Source organism: Solea solea, chromosome 7 (genome assembly GCF_958295425.1).
Source record: "Solea solea chromosome 7, fSolSol10.1, whole genome shotgun sequence".
Classification (NCBI taxonomy): domain Eukaryota; kingdom Metazoa; phylum Chordata; class Actinopteri; order Pleuronectiformes; family Soleidae; genus Solea; species Solea solea.
In genome coordinates this window covers 16,523,367-16,541,369 of record NC_081140.1, presented here as the reverse complement: position 1 = coordinate 16,541,369, position 18,003 = coordinate 16,523,367, and the positions used below count along the sequence as shown (strand labels likewise).

Sequence of the window (18,003 nt, the reverse complement as noted above, 5' to 3'; positions counted from 1 at the left end):
ACATACTATACTATGACCTTTTTGACTCATTTTGATCGACATACTACACTATGACTTTTTTGAATAATTTTGGACGACAAACTATACTATGACGTTTTTGACTGATTTTGGACGACATACTATACTATGACCTTTTTGACTAATTTTGGACGACATACTATACTATGACTTTTTTGACTGATTTTGGACGACATACTATACTATGACTTTTTTGACTCATTTTGGACGACATACTATACTATGACCTTTTTGACTCATTTTGATCGACATACTACACTATGACTTTTTTGAATAATTTTGGAAGACATACTATACTATGACGTTTTTGACTGATTTTGGACGACATACTATACTATGACTTTTTTGACGACATACTATACTATGACTTTTTTGACTCATTTTGGACGACATGCTATACTATGACCTTTTTGACTAATTTCGGACGGCATACTATACTATGACTTTTTTGACTCATTTTGGACGACATACTATACTATGACCTTTTTGACTCATTTTGATCGACATACTACACTATGACTTTTTTGAATAATTTTGGACGACATACTATACTATGACGTTTTTGACTGATTTTGGACTACATACTATACTATGACTTTTTTGACTCATTTTGGACGACATACTACACTATGACGTTTTTGACTCATTTTGGACGACATACTATACTATGACTTTTTTGAGTCATTTTGGACGACATACTATACTATGACTTTTTTGACTGATTTTGGACGACATAATACACTATGTCTTTTTTGACTCATTTTGGACAACATACTATATTATGACTTCTTTTGAGTCATTTCGTACGACATAATATACTATGACTTTTTTGAGGGACCTCAAAACCGACCTAATCTCAAGACCTACCTAAGTTAATGCTTATTACGGAGGACGATGTCCAGCGGTAACAGTAGCATTTAAATGGTCATTTGTTGATGGTCCCAAATGAGAGGGACGGATGAATAGAAGTGAATATAAGAAAATGCAGCTTTTAATAATAACAGTGTAGTCCCTACCAGATCATCTGTGGCGGTCCCGACCTTCACATGGTGGATAAAGCAGTGGAAGATGAATAATTAAGTTTCTAGTTTGTCATAACATTCTGAAGTAACATCATTCTAATATTCTAACCCACGGAGAAGGAGGAGGAGGAGACCTAGGTGCTGTTGAGTTAATATAGGGTGTCTAATTTTACACTAAAATAAAAAAGAGCCTTCAAACATTTTCAAACATAATACATTTTATTATTTAAGTATATATATATGTATATATATATTTTTTATAAATTCATAATTTGATATTTTCCCCTGTTTACACAATACATTTAGATCTTGATGCAGCCCAACATTTACAGGCTATGTACAACTTAAACTTTCTCCATAGGGAAAAGACAGGTATATTGTTGCTTCTTCAAGTATGTCAATCCCTGTTAACTTTCTTTGTTTCACTGCAGTATGATTTAAAATGTGTTGTGGTGTTTGGTCAGATTTTTTTTTTTTTTGCTTACAATTTGAACATGTACGCAGAATAGTCTTCTTTCTTTGCATTTACAGAATTTAAAAAAAAAGTCCCCGCTGTAATCATACTGCATCAGAACAAAACACAAAAAAATTAAAGGGTGACTACTTTCCAAAGTGGCCAAATGTGGTATCAACATGGGAGGTCTGCCCTGATATACAGCACTGAACATGGTCCCAGGAAAAGGAAAAAAAAGAAAAGAAAAAGCTATAATTATAAAAATGACACTGAACCAAATGTATTCTCTGAACTAAACAAGAAATAGTAAATCTTGAAATACAAAATCAGCTTTAAATGTTACACTTAGCATAAATGGTACTTAAATAAAGTATTTGCTTCCATTAAAAACAAAACGGGATAAACACCCGAGTGGGCTCGTCGTCAGTATCAGATCAGTACATTCAAATTGAATAAAGAAAGCGCAGCGTGTTGCTGTGCTAAACTGTGGTTGTGCTGCTCGTGGAGACTGACAGAAATGAATTTTCACAGTGATAACTTTGCAAAAAAAGGATGGTAAATACAAAAAAAACATTGATTGCATTGACGTCACTTTGTGTTGAACCAAACCAAAGCTTCAGCTTTGTGCCAAAAACATTTCATGATGTTTGCTACATAAATTAAGCCATGGCGTGCATTCACAACATGCAGACACACAGTCGGTTAACATTTGAACCAACACGACGGCAAATAAACACACTTTACTACATTGTATAGACCTTTGAAAGGTTTTTTCACATTCAAAATCTCTAAACACTGAACTTTGTGTTTTTTTTTAATCTTTGACACAATTAGCATTTACTCACACCAACTGCGTTCTGGTGTTTATCATTAGCCGTCATATGTAGATGATCATAATTGACAAAAAGCATTTTTTTAAAACAAAGCAGCTGTGACAAAAACAACCTCATCCTAGAACGTGCTCTTGTGCTTAGTGTACAGTTTGAAGATATAACAATTTGATTGTCCTTTAACTCCAACACAAAAAAACAAACCTCTGTAAAACTGCATAATTATTTTAGTGACATCCATCAGCAAATCAAGTTTTTTTTTTTTTTTTAACCATCATCCCAAAAGGATAACAGTATTAAATAAGCACAAACATCCAGCAGATGGTGCTATTACTGAACATGTCACCACAGGACTGCAGCTCCTGTGTGGGTGGTTGGAGGCCAGGCCAGGATTTTGCTGCAGCCCTGCAGCATGTGCCTCTGCCGGAGAGGAGGAGGAGCTCAGCTGAATCACATTCCCAACGTGTTGGATGTGACTGTTCCACCACTGTGATCTATTACAGAGCCGCAGCAGCCTTTTCACTACATGACCTGACATTGGTTCATCCACAGCTGCCAAAGAGATGAGAGGGAGTTTATCCACTGTTCTACAGACACGTTATAGTGTACTGGCAGCACAAAACTGCACAACTCTAGTGAAAATGACTATTAGGGCTATTGTGGTATAGAATTTCTCTTCTTACTACATGAAGTTGAGAAACCCTCCATACTTCAGAGCGAGAGGGGGGGAGCGAGAGAGAGAGTGTGTCACAGAGTACAACGTGTTCCTTGAGACGCATCCGCTTTTAAATTGGCTCAGTTTAAACTGTTTTACTTGTGTTTTCTCACTGTAAATCATAAAGTTAAGTGTGTGTGTGCACTTACACAATACCATGTCAACATGGTATTGCAGTAACCACGACAGCCCTAACAACTAACACTCCTTCATCTGTGATAACAAACCCAAGGTGAAGTACTGAAACTGCTGCTCTGCCCACCAAGTACTGCCCCAAACACACGTCATGACTTTGACCCACATGCAGCCTGACATATCCCAACATTGAGGATTAAAGGGCACTGTGGTAGTTTCTCCACATTGTTTTAAGGAATGTTCGTCTTCTTTTTCTTCTTTTTTTAAACAGCTGTGATGTACTGTCACTACACGACGGATCAGTGAGGCGTTTGGCCGTTCTGTCTTCACAGTGGGCTTTGTTGACGGCCTGGTCTGTGGCCCGTGGTTGTCCCCCATCGCGGGGCGTCTCTGTAGCCTGGTGGTTCTGCTGCCAGTGCTCAGGCCAGTTTCAGAGTGCTGATGGGGAAGGAGGGCATGGTCACCATTGTCACAGGGTTGAGCACCGTCTGACCCACCAGCTGTGGGTGGTGAGCCACCATTTGGGTGCTTACTGCTGTCTGCTTGCCAATGATGGTGGCGGTCGCTTGGCTGGGTGTGGTGCCATTCATCTGGGGGTGGGCACGGTTTATTGTGTGGGTGATGTGTCCAACCACAGCTGATTGTGTGACGGCCACCGGTTGGGGATAGAGGGCAGGAAGATGCTGACTCAGGTGTGCCAAGGGGTGCACGGTGATGTGACCGATGGGTGGGTGGCCTGGGGCCAGATGAACAGAGCTAGTGGTGGAGGGAGCCAAGTGGGCAATGTGTTTGTGTCCCCCTCCCTGGATGACATGGTTGACTGCTTGGATGACTGAGGGGTGGGATACAGAGGCGTGGGCGATCACTGTGGGGTGCAGGCTGGCTGTGGTCACCACCTGTGTCTGGGTGGGGATCAAGGGCTGACTGGGAATGGCGGGAGTGCTAGATGCCGTGATTGTCAGTGGAGCTGCAGGCTTGGACACAGGCGGTGGAAAATTCATTGGCTGAGGCTGGGGCAGGTGAGTTTTGTGCTGGATGGAAATGTGCTGGGTAATGAAGGAGGTAGAGGTGGTGGCGGGTGTCAGTGTTCGGGTTTGAGTGGGTGCTGCACTCTTGTGCAGCTCAGGTTTCATGGTTTGAGGCACGGTTGGTAAGGCAGTCTGTGCTCTTGGTGTAGTCTCCACATCTAGGTCATCGTCCATAATGTCTTCACCTTCTGCAAAACAATCAGATGAGAGACTCAACTTTTTCACGCCCAAGGCTGGTTTGATATTGATGTGACAATTTGCTTTTCAAAACCAACACAAAATCACATTTTAAGCTGCAATAGGCAGGCTCACTTTGACTTCGTCGCTCTCTGTTATCATGAAGCATCAGCATAAAGAAACACATTCATTTTATACACAGAAGCAATTTTTGTCATCTCATTCTCTGAACTGCCCTGTGATGTGTCAGTGTCTCCCGTCACTCTCTGAACTCCCTTGTGATTCATCTAAACCTCCCATTGAACAACAGGTTTAATTGTGAGGCTGTAAAAGGAGCCCAGAGGAGGATCACTTATGCTATAAAGGTCATTATGAGAATGGTGATCAATAATCCCATAAAATCTGTGCTTTTAATATTCATACAGGGGCGGGACTGCAGAATGCCCTCTATGAGTGTCAGCGTACCTGAGGCAGTAGAGGTTGAGGCCTGGTCCTCTTCAGGCTGCACCGTCTGTCGGAGCATGCGATCGATCTCAATCACATCCATCCACTGGCTCAGATCGTTCTTCAGCTCTGCTAATCGTTGCTGCGTCGCTATCTTCTCTCTGGCCAGTCGCTCCATGTCGTGCTCGTACTCCTTCTCTTTCCGCTTCAACGTCTGAAAGAATAACAACATTAAATGCTCAAGTCACTGATTTGTGAAATCCCAAACAAAGCAAATCGATGCTGTGAGCAGCCGTCAGTAAATGTACTGAGGCTTATGTGGTTCACGTTATGGAGTGTAACATGATAATCCAACATGTCCACGTACAACCCTGTCTTTGTGAAGCGGTGTGTCACAAGAAATAATGCACATTACCATATAAGGACATCTGCATTTTACAAGGCTGTCAAAATCTGCTCCACCTTTACCTGCTGCTACATGTGTGATGCTGTTGCAATCATTCTTTAAAAACTACAATTCAGTGCTAAAATATATACTTAGTGGGCACTTTTTCCAACCATTTTATAGCACTGAGGGTGTACTTCAATGAATGCTATAATCAAGAGTGATGATAAGTGTGTGAAGTGTAGATACTTCTTAAAGGTTCTTTTACTTTTGTGAAATTTGACATTTCTTAAATTTTATACAGGCAAACATTTGCATGTATGACTTAATGAAACTTGTATAACCAAATTGATCTCAGTAAACTAATAAAATGTAAATACCAAGTCTATAAACCTTTTCATGTTCTGAACAGTGGAACAGCTTTGTGATACAGACCATGTTAACGTACTGTGCTGATTGTATGCAACAGATCCATGACATCCCGCCGGCAGTCAGTGGGTATTATTTGAATAACAACATGATTACAGGGGCTACACTATCATCAATCACACATAGACAAGCACAGACACGGAAATAAAGCTTCAGTCACCTATAAAGGCAGGAGTACATTTTGCATCATAGAAATCATTATTCACAACAAAAAAAGTACAAGTCACTTCCAGCGAACACTGAAGGTTGCGTAAACCAATTGTTGACCTTATAGCTAGGAATATGTTCAACAAGTAAAGGCTGTGTTCCGTTTCGAGAGAAACAAAATATAAGACTGATAAAAGGGGGGAGGAGATGAGCATGGAAAATAAGAGGTGCTTCTAGGCAGTGGCTTTCTGTGACCCAATTTCCTTAAACCCGTCAGCTGACTAGGGGAAAAGAGAAAAACTGAGCTGCACTTCCCTGTGCACAGCAACAGGAGGAAGTTTAATGAATTAAAATTCTGCCAAATTTAAGCTTAAGTCAATAATAATGTACACACAAGCAACAATACGCACTGAAAAAAATAGCGTTAAATTAGGAATTTGTGTTTTGAAATGAAAGCCTTTATATAATTTATTACTCATCACGTAACCAGTGCACTCTCTGACCAGAAGGATCAAGGAAATGACACTGTATGAAAGGTGTGACTAGTAACCTGATGACTCAGGATCATTAAACCCTGACAGCAGACTTCCTGCTAGAGTTCACGCCACTGTGCATTTGTGTGTGAGAAAGTTGTCTATATGGTTTTAGGCCAACAGTATGCTTTATTGTCTGTGCATGGGTTATGTCAGCAACTACAGCACAATATACAGTACATGTGCTCAAATAGCCCAACTGGGACAAAAGGCAGGCCTTCTTTGATTCTGCACCTGTTTCTAGTCCTTATCCAGGATTAGAAACGCGCGGGCCAAGCAGTCAGTTTTTGGGCTGCAGTCCATGGGAGTGTTCACACACAAACACAAATTCAAAAGGAGGTCCCGTTCACATAATTGAAAAAGAGAAAAGCCAGAAAATCCAAACTAAACCCACAACATCTCAATGCTGGGATTATTCCCTTTTCATTGAGATATAAAAGTGGAGAAATGTTGAGTTGAAAAATCCCTGTGTACGTTTTCTTGCTGGAAAAAACTGCTTCTGTACCGCCTCCAAATTATTTTGACTTTTCACTACTGCAATTTCTTGTTTTTTTTTTTACAACATATACCAATGCAATATAATGAGCTGAAATCATTGTATATAAAATACTCCTTTGTCAACTAGAACAGCTGGGATTAGCCGTTCTTCAGTCAAAACACGTTATCTGGATCCTTGGTCTCCGCATATGAGGAACCATCTTTAGTTGCCATGGAAACAGCTACATACCTCTTAAGGTTTCCTTGGTAACCTTGAAGACCATGCAAAGCATGTGACCAAAAAGTGGCTCGTATACTGAGCCGTAAAAAAAAAAAAAAAAAAAAAGGGGTAGAGATCTCTTTTAACACATAACTTAGCAGCAACTATTAAAAGAATGATATTCAAGTATATGCAGTACCTGTCTCACAATGGTTGTGAGTACAGTATAATGTGATTGTATAGAGGGTGTAAGAGTGTGGAACACAAAGGACCAACTGCCTTGATTTCACCCTCATGTGTTAGCGTGCAGACATACAGAATGAGTGGCACCACAACTGTTCATGCCACATTCTGTGACTCATGAAGAAAAAATTAAAGAGGGTAGAAAAGCTCCACAAACACCAAGACCCGCTTAACTCCTCTGTTACAGTCAGTGCTGCTGATGGTGAATAAAACAAGCAAGCGTCTCCTTAGAAACTGCAAGGTCTGAGATTAACCAAGACCTGATAACAGTCTATAGCAGATGGATCCCACATGACTTCATCATCACCCTGTTAATCATGTCACAAGGTTGGTAGGACACGTTGTGCCAAGTACCTTTAGTTTGTTTTCACATGGCTGCACCTCCTAAGCCACCAAACCTCCTCCTTCTACAGAGACGAGGCACCACCTCTTGTCTGCCTTGTCTAAGTGTGAAAATCTAGACCAGCACTAGGATAGGTTGCATTATGAGTGAGCATGTGCGCGTGCAAGGTAAACACTGCTCAAGTGCTGTCACAAGCAATGCGAGTGCCAAGCACATGGCCCCACAGAGAGCGGGAGAGGGAGGGCGGATTGAAAGAGAGCAATACAGGCTGTACTCACTGACTCACTTTTGCAGCAGACAGCACAAGGCTGGGTTTTCTTAAAGGGCCAGGACCTGTACGGGCCACATTACAGACATGCTGTACAGCTTGGCCGAGTGATCAGGCTTTCTGCAAACAGGTCTTGTGACACTGTGGTAACCATAAACCCTTGTCTTACTGTGCCTTCCAGGTGGAACAGAATATTTCACGTGGTGTCACACTTCAACAATCAAAAGCTTGTCAATGACTGCTTTTGCAAGATCATGCTTTAAATAAGTGACCTAATTTCTTCATCTCAGTTTACAAACTAACTGGTCAACAGTCCAGAACATGCTGGAATATTGTTAAACAACAAATTACAATATATACATATAATAAAGCTGTGTTGCAGTACTCATTCATATGGGGAAAAAAATAAGTAAGCAGGAAACATGAAGCTGTCAAATAATCATTGCAACCATTTATTAAGGTTTCAACAGTCCTGATTTTATAAAGCCATATAATCTAATCTATCATCAATTTTCCCTCAAGATAGCTCCGACTGGCAACGTGAGGATGAAAAGCAGAGGAGGGAGTTGTGTTAGCTGAGGGAGAAAGGAAGCACGAGCAGAGTAAACTGAACCTTGTGTTTACAGCTCATTGTTCCCTCCCCGCTGCTGGCAGCTAAGCCTGGTGGTACGGAAAGTCCTCTCTGTTGCAGCACTGGGCGGGGACCCAGCAATGGGGGTGACGTCACGCGGCTCAGGCTAGCCATGTGCTTGCTGCTCATGTGGCCTTAAAAGCTCAGAGAGGCAGGGAGGAGGGGGAGGGAGGAGCATCAATGCTACTAGACTTGTGTTATAGCCTCGACTTTTGCTGTGCCACTACAGGCACACTCTTCAGGGACAAATGCAGGCAAGACTAAAAAGTAGTCTGTGTGAGCAAGATTTCTGCTCTGTTGCCGAATCATTTGCTCTTAAAATCAAGTGAGCAATTTCAACCATAAGAAACTGATACTTATATTATACTTATAGTATAACTAGATATGAGTATAGTCGTCACTGCTACCACTATACTATATAATGGGCAAGGTAAATTAAGTGAAACATGATGCTGAGCCTCTGACATGAACCTCCTGTCAGAGCAGGAGGATTTCTATTTTCACATCTGCAGTCTCCTCTGGTGCCAGACCACAGGAGAGAAATGGCAGGAGAACAAAGTGAGAAGGTAGAAAACAAGAACTACCTTGTACCACCTAGAAACAAGTATACAGTTACAGACCAAACCTATGCGGATGAATCTGCGCAAACCTCCAGTTTGATTACGCACCAACTGTGCATGCTCCCTGTCGCAGAACAGCGCATCCATGGATTTCTAGACATTTCTCAGGTCATATCTCAAAGTAATTTTGATGAGGAGCTTCTTTATTTGCAGAAGGTAATAAGAGTTGACATTTTTCCCTTCAGTCTATTTGATTCAAATATATCCGTTGTACTGCTCAGCCGGTAATAGGAAATAAAAGAGAGGCAGGTGAGTCTGCCAGTTCTTCACAACACCCTCAACCCTGTGTTGCTTAGAGAGGTGAAAGAAGGGAGGAGATTGGGTGAGGAGCTGTGCACCCACGCTGTCCTAGTTTCCTTCAATATCCACACACACACATGCACAGAGAAATAACCAGACTGCTGTGACTCAGTGCAACATATCAGCAGCAAACTGTCCACACATAACAAAAAGTAAATCACCACAGTTATATCATAAGGATATGAACAACTGCTTCTAGTATTCTCTTGTAACCTTTAAGGTCGCATTACTAATCAATAGAGGTGGGAATCTGTGGGGGCTATGATTCTCACTCACCTTAGGGCAAAAGGCAGGGTACACCATGGATAGCCAGTCCATCACAGGGTCACATATAGAGACAAAAACAACCATCCACTCGCCTTATCTCCAAATCTGCATGTTTTTGGACCGTACGAGGAAACCGGAGAACCCAGAGAAAACCCAAGCACACACGGGGAGAACATGTGGTATATATAAAAAAAAAACAAACGTGGCACACTGTTCGACAAGGGACCCTTTTCACTGCTGCACCACACATGCTTCGGGCTCAATTGAAGAAGTAACTGTGGTAGTAATTGCAGGAATGATGAATTCACTGCACCACCTAAGCAGAAAACACGTCTGAGAGAAACAAGAATGTATGCAGTCCAAAAAAAGTTGATTGTTGAATGATGAATGATGACGTTCCCAAATGTCTCGTTTCGTCAACAAACCAAAACTTCCGTTTTAATGATTTCTTTGTCAAATGGAGCAAAGAAACCAGAAAACCCTCTAAAACCGAAAATCAAAATAGTTGATGATTCATTTAGTAATTGATTTATCAAATATTCATTGCAGCCCCACCCTCAACTGTTCATTGGTGACTCTTGTCCATAAACCATCTGGTACTATTTGTCAGGATTGTTGTTTCAGTGGTAAAAGAGGTTGTGTTTCGAGTCGTATGTGGGGACCCATCTTTGAATGGTTCACTGGTGTCCAGAATTTTTACATCAATTATGTGTCAATGTTACAGAAGTAGGCCCTCTTTCAGGTGCAAGTCCTTATTCTCTGCCTGTTTAGAATGACCTTGTTTTGATTCCGCTTGTTTCCCTTCTTTGCAATAACCTGCCCGCGCCTGTGCCACATAGAAGACTGCAAACCATTGTCCAAATAATGTCAGCTGTGGCTTTAAAGAATTCTGTTTATTTCATCTAGATCCTGAACATCAAGGCTTCCCAGACAATATTCAACTTAAGTAAGCATTTTATAATCTCCTCTCTCAGCAAGCGACCTTCACCATATCTGGCTTTCAACAAGAATCCATGCTTAGTGGCAGAAAACATAAATAGATATACAAACAACACCTTTAAAAGAAACAGTTTGAAGTAATGTTTTATGAGGTACGACACAATCAATGTGTTTTATACACGTGACTCTGCTCTGTACATGTCACGTGCCAAGTGGCATGGCTGTCAACATTTTTTTAATCACTCAACAAGATATCTCTATATATGTTTGACACTTTATCTCACCATTAAGCAGCCTTTTATAGAAATTGAAGACACTTTTAAACCACCAACTCCACTGCACCAGAATTCATTGAACAAAACAGACACTGACACTTCAGTAAGTTCCATTCTGTTCTGAGACTTTGTGTTACTTTGGTAAAACTGCATGAAGGCTTGCAAAGATCCAAACTTAGCAGTACACCATTAACGCATGTGTCCTGTGAGCAAAAATAGCTGATTTTCTTTTACAGACATAAAGCCACATGGTCAAAAGCCTTGACTAACCTCTCCTCCATGTAAAAACATTAAAGCCATACATATTAGGATGAGATATGACCTTGTGATTACACATTTGGTCTTGCAACTTTCAGCTCTACCTGAAACCTGACTTCATTTTAAAACCCCTCAGAAGTTTACACATCTAAAAGCAATAAACACAAAGCAGCTTACCTGAATGTATCTCAGAGCACTTCTCAGCACACTCAGATTGGAGGTCTTCTTCTCATCAATGTTGGGGATGTTCTTTTTCAGCGTCTCGAAGCACTCCTTCAAATGAGCTCGTCTGAGACACGAAACACAGAGGGGCCAGAACATGGGACATTAGAAATGATAAGAGCAACACTATGCTGCATTTTAACATCAGGCGCGCACAAAGATAAACTAAATTTAAATTAAAACGACAGCAAACAAATACATAAATGGAAATACTAATAACCTCAGATCACTCTCTTAAAGGAGGCCCTATGATAGACAGGCTAGACTCACCTGTTCTTCTCAAGCTTGTTATGCACTTCTCTTGTGCCTGCCCTGTAAGAGCACAGATGAGAGCATGGTAAGAATTTGGTCTCCAAAAGGGCAACATGACAAAAATAATCAAAACTGGATTTCCAAATAAAAGGAAAATTCTAATCTGAATGTTATTTTGACATGCATGTATATGACACTTAAAATGTCAACTGTAAAATGAAAGTCTATGTTGACTACCAGGAAACTATACGATTATTAATTTTATACTTTCAGCAGTGCATTATCACTAGTAAGAGCTGAGCTACACAACGCTAAATTTAGCCCTTGCTTTGAGGTGTTTCGGGGGGCTGCAGGTCAAAAATACATATGGTAATCACGTCTGACATTTGAAAGGTTGAAATGGATTGCCGTAACTTATCAAATCAATGAAAATCAATGACAGCTAAAGGCTATTTTAAATCACAGAGTGAACAGTTTAACAGGTGTCAGCTTACCCTCCTGGCCTTTTCTTGTTGTCGAGCAGGCGGCTGTCATCAGGAGGACTTCCCCGGCAGAGAGAGCCATTCTGTAGGGGAGCCTGCTGGAGGACAGGGCTCAGTTGTGAGAGTAAGGTGTGTTGCTGTGGAGGTGACACAATGGAGCCAACAAAGTGCTGGGCCAGCTGCTGGTGTGTCTGCTGCTGCAGTGTGGTGTCATTAGATGGTGCGATGAGCTGGTGGTGGTGGTGGTTCTGGAGTGGCTGCTTGTGGCCGGTGGTCAGCACAGATGTTTGCTGGTCAGGCTTGGGCTGTGAAGAGCTCAGCAGGGCAGGTGCACTTTCCTCCTTGGGGGAGTAAGGGTCTCTCTTTGGGGAGGCCAGTGGAGGAGCAGCAGGAGGGGAGGGTGTGGAAACAGGCAGAGTGGGAGAGCCTGTGGGGTTGTTGGTGACCATGGGGATGGGGATGACAGTGATAGCCATAGTTGGAGCAGACAGAGTGGATGCTACAGGGGCCGGTTGGCACTGCTCTGCTTTAAAAACATTGTTGATGTGGGCTGATGAGTTAAATATTGCAGAGTGCCTCTGCACTGTCCACTGCTCCAGATGAAACGTTTCCTTAAGTTCATCCTCTGTGGAAGGACAAAGGACCAGTTAAACAAACAATATGTAATATGCAAGTTACAGCAGAGATGGTAAAGTGGATGACAATTTTTTTTTAAATGAAATAGAAATATGGATGGCCAAACACCACACACAAATTACACTTCAGCTACTTTAAAGCTGTAGTGCAAAAAAGGTTGTAATTTCCTTTTCCGGCATTTTCATTCTGTTTAGTCTTCATATACAGAAATAATATTTGTATGCTGTATCAATCATTTGAAAGCAGGTTCTGTCAAGCAATTCCATCAGATCTGACTGAGGGAGAATGTATGTGTATACAATGGTAGTACAAAGACAGGCAAGGGGCAAGAAGCCTTTATCCTGTCAAACTGCTGAATTAGCAGGTTTTGATGAGCAATAGAATTTACTTCTGAAATGTTTTTTGAGACTTAACAGGGTTCTCACTCGTACTCCAACCTGTTTGCAGCCGTTTCACTTAACTACCTCAATGTTGTCTAATCATATGTACCTTTACCGAGACGGCAACAGAACTTTTTTTTTAAATATAAAGAACTCAACTAACAACACTGGCAGGTTTGCGTCAGCAGTAAAATAAGGACAAAGGTCTCACAGCACGAGCAGTGGAAGCTCAGACATCAGGAAATCATTTGTGCCTGCCCGTTCAAGTCTCAATCTGTGGAGATGATGTGCTTCTGTTTCACAGGCTTTGTGACTGCCTTAGGGGTATGTGCATTTTTCTATTTGGAAAATATTTCATAGCTCAACACTTCCTGTATTCAAAGAAGGTTGATGCTTTAAAGGAGAGTTGCTGCTGTAATATAATCAAATCCATTGACCACATTGTGTTTGTGGAGGTGGGTGTAAGTATACTCTATATCTAGAATATCAAAACCTTACACTGAACAGGCAGGTTCTGCCATAAAGACATGTTCAGCATTTTTTTTTTTAATTCTTTGTCACAAAGCATGTTTAGGACATTAAGATTAATAGTGTGGAGAGTAAAATAAAAACACATTAAGGAAGCCAATTGTAACTGAAAATGCCTCCTGATTCTCTACTCCTTAGCATTCCCACGTTTATGTAAAATTTACAGTATACATTGTGGTGACGACCAACAAACAAAAAGAATTTGTCTGGACACACTGCAGAGAAAGGGACCGTCTCACTGATGTGTATATTGTAGTATTCGGCAATAAAAGCAGAGTCAGAAAGCTGCTTTCAGAAACATGTACTGAACTCAGGAGATTGTTCAAAGAAGCTGCATGTGTGAACCCAGAAGTTGCTCCAGGGACTCCCATCAGCTCCCTTGGCTAATCCCCAAGTTAATGTTCGAGTTCCTGCATACTCAAGTTAGATGCAACCTACTCACCTGGGTCCTCTGGAGATTCTCCTGCTGTTGTAAACACGTGTCACTCTGACAATGTACCACTGGGTTTGTCATACATGAACGACAAGCTCTGGAGAATGTTTTGACCCAAATCTCAGAACATTACCCAGAGTTTGTGTCTAAAAATGGCTAAAGAGACTTTTAGCATTAACCAGCACCATGCTCCATCCTTTCATAAACATCATTCCGATGGTCACAACATCAAAATTCAACTGTAAATGTCACAGAACGGCCATCTATTGCACCACTTATGGGTATCCTTCAACAAACCACCAAAACTTTTAATTATGATGATGATTCTCTTTCTGCTTTCAGCCATGCACTAAAGTCCAGGTCAATTTCCTAAATAGTGCCCTACGTGAAACTGCAAATGTCTTCACTTGTTCTTCCCTCAGTAAAATTTACAGAAACTTTTACCAGAACAGTTTTTCCATTTTAGGTAAAAACTGAAAACCGCTTCAGTTATTCACATCATGGTTATCAGAGATCAGTTGAATCAAAGGAAACTTGACTTGGCTGGAGATATTTTCAGCATTTTCAGTGATCAGCAGATGTTTCATCAAAACTATCTAGAATAACTGTATCCAACAACCATATCCAGCTGCCCTTGTTTCAGCATTTCTTTGTAACTCATTAAAACAAAGGCAAACATTGTAACATTCATGTGAGGAGAGTGAACCTAATAACTGCTAAATGAGCAGACATCACGTGAAAGTAAGGCAGCTTTTACATTTAAATCTGTGTTAATATCATTGCCTGCAAAACCTCATTCACTGTTTTAGAAGAATTATTCGTGTCTTCATATTAGTCATTTTACCATGTAATCATTCAATATTTCCCAAACTTGTTACAAGGGGACCAACTTTTAAAAGATAACAAATCAATGACCTAGTTCACAACAATAATAATACTGAGAAGAACAAATAAGAGCATAGTATGTTTCTATTTTACTGTCATTTATGCAACATCTGTTATTTAAATATATCTCTAGAAATTAGAGTTTTTGGGGGATAGTAATAAAAGCAATATCTTCAGTAATGGCAGTAGGGATGAAACAATTACTTGGTTATTAATTGGTTTCTAAATTAATCAACTAGTCAACTATTTTGACAGTTGATTAATCCAACTTTTTCCAACATGCATGTATTTACAACTTTTTAAATCAGCATAGAACAAAACAACCAAATTAAAAGGACAATTAAAATGCACCCTTCGTGACTAGCTAATTGCACTGTTTCAAATTGAAATTTCAATAAAAAAATGAATAATCATTGAGCCCCATCAGAGAGAACATTCTTGTATGTGACTTTTTACTGCATACGTGCATAGTTTACACTGTCAAGCCGTTTCTTCAAAAGCAAAAAAAAAAAAACGCTCAAAAGGAACAAGATGTTCCCGTCAGTGTGCTATCCAGCTTTAATAAGCTGTAACATGTCTTTCTATGAGAGGCTGGTCATTTATGATTTTCTAACTCTGGCACACACTAAGCTGGAGTTTGTTTTGAAAAACCTGTGACAATCTTACAAAAACATCAAGCGTTTCTATAGGCATTATATAACTGCAGCAGCAACAGCACGTAGAAGAACACTGGCCTACTTTACTCCACACAGTGACCTGCTCCTCAGTAGCAGGGGGAAGCAAGGTGGAGGGAGGGGGGGTGGGGCTTTACTCTCCCAATGCAGCATGGCGGCGGGAGCTGTGAGAAAAACAGGAGCGCTCACTCTGTCCCTGTTCTGAATGCCACAAATGTCTTTGAAATTCTATAGGGAGTGAAAATACAACCTAAAGTAGAAATGTACGTAAGTCACTATTAGTAGTATCCCTAAAACTATGGAGGATGATACATTATACATTTATAAATGAATAAATAAGTAGGGAAATTAATTAATCATTGTATATATCAAACTATTTTCTATTTATTTTAGTAGTTTGACTTCTTGTGTCTGGCAGAGAACAAAGAAAAAGAAAAAAAACCCTGAAAATATGAAGAATGGCAACAAAACCAAAGACAAACATACTGAAAAAAATGTTGTATTTTTTAAAGATATCACGTCTGCCAGTCTCGATTTCTTTATCAGTTTTCATTGGTATCTAAGGCTCTTTTTGGGAATACTCATCTTATAACACTAGATACTATACTATTATTAATATTATTATTATTATTATAAGTGGTAGTAAAGTAGTAGAAGTAACAGTAGCGGTGCTCAGAGAAACAAACTACAGATTGTTTAAATATCAGTAATATGTAAAAAACCTGGAGCATGACACTCTTTAAAGTGGCAAGTCATCTGTATCATAAACAATCTTTGGGAGGGATTGCCCAGTATGCACGTGGTGAAAGGGGCGGAGCCCCCCCAAACCACCCACCCACACAGGTTAACACGTAAGGGGCGTGGCTGGAGGACACACGTCATCCATAGGCACTAGAAGCGCTTCACTCGCGCCTGGAAGGCTAGATAGTTTGTTTGTTTATCTATTCATGTATTTCCTTCCTTCCTTCCTTATTTATTTATACACAACACACGTGAGCAACAGTGTGACACAAAACACGGCAGCTAACGTGCTAAAGTAACAGCAGAGAGAGGAAGTCACTTGATCCCAGCGGACGATGTCAGGTCATTATGTAAAAGAAGCGCCACCGCCCTTTACCCCCCACCCCCGTCGTGTTTTGTATTTTCTATTTTGTTTGTTTGTTTTAAGTGTTTGATTTCAGAGCGTGCAGACTGCGATACACACACAAACAGGAAGGTGCATGATGTGACAAGTTCACAACGACGCTGCTGCTGTTGTTGCATGTAAACGAGGTTGAGAGTGTGCAGCAGGTTTCACTGCAGTAACTCCTGTCACTGCAACAACACATTTTTTAACTCGGACTACAACGAAAGCAAAAAAAGCAAGCTTTCCAAACTCCGCCTACGTGTCTGCACGGCATTCTAACGAACGTGAAAGTAAAACTAAAACAAGCGAAGGCTGATTCCCCCTCAGTAGCGTTTCGTGTCGTTTTTATTTACACGCAACAACCTGCTGATGTTTGTTCAGACAGCGATTAGTTCACAAAATAGCGCTGTTAGAATCTACGACACGTCGTTTTTTTGTTTCCTACAATGCTTGACTCAAATTAAACCTTTCGCTGACACGTTTTTTTCACGATTTGTACGATCGACACACAAATCACAGGGACCACAAGAGAAAATGACACAAAACTGCATTTAAATGTAATAAAATATCAACTTACCACGTGCTTTCTGTTGTAGCTGGGCTTGCAACTCCAAAAATTTGGCTGCTTCCAGGAGCGTTTCGATGCTCATTTCTGTCCCCGTGAAAAAAACGGTGTCTTTAGTTTTCTGTATCTGGATTTTATTTCAGTTAAAGCCGAAAGGCGACAGAGTAAACGTGATAAACACCCGGGCAGCACAGGGAGAGGTCCCCAGACTGAAGCTGTAACCGGACACCCCCGCCAAACAAACTCCACCACGTACTTACGTAGGGCAGTTACAAACAAGATGGCGCTCAAAGTAGTAAGGAACAAATAAGGGTTTGTGAAGCACGCACCGTTTGTAACCGCCCACACACATTATCACCACGAGACAAAACACGGAGCAGGAGCAGCGAGGTTTGGATGGATGGGATTCACTCATGAGGTCACGTCCCACAACAGGGCTACGTTCACATGACCAGACTGAAGTGACTCAGCCGAATTGTTAGCACTCACACAGGGGTCACACAGTGGTGCGAGGACCTCCTGGAATTCCTGGAAAACAAATTATCACCAAAGAATCGCATTTTTGAGGTAATAAACATAGACGAAAATGGACAAATAGGTAAATACGTAAAAAGTGCTGCAAAATGACCGATTAGCGCCCCCAAAGGTGAAACCTGGTAGGA

At 40.9% G+C, this 18,003-nt stretch overlaps 1 protein-coding gene across 2 annotated transcripts; it reads right to left on the bottom strand.

Moving 5' to 3' along the window:
- Window positions 1–1,240: 1,240 nt before the first annotated feature.
- On the bottom strand, window positions 1,241–17,635 carry mnta (MAX network transcriptional repressor a). Of its 2 annotated transcripts, XM_058634475.1 has the most exons (6): window positions 17,354–17,634; window positions 12,127–12,739; window positions 11,651–11,692; window positions 11,336–11,447; window positions 4,845–5,037; window positions 1,241–4,390 (listed from the first exon to the last, which is right to left on the bottom strand). In XM_058634475.1, the coding sequence occupies exons 1-6, from the start codon at window positions 17,424–17,426 to the stop codon at window positions 3,594–3,596; spliced, it is 1,830 nt and encodes a 609-aa protein (XP_058490458.1). In that variant the 5' UTR covers window positions 17,427–17,634; the 3' UTR covers window positions 1,241–3,593. The 2 variants fall into 2 exon arrangements, with proteins under 2 accessions (XP_058490458.1, XP_058490459.1); XM_058634476.1 differs by lacking the exon at window positions 11,651–11,692 and having other exon boundaries at window positions 17,354–17,635.
- Window positions 17,636–18,003: the final 368 nt, after the last annotated feature.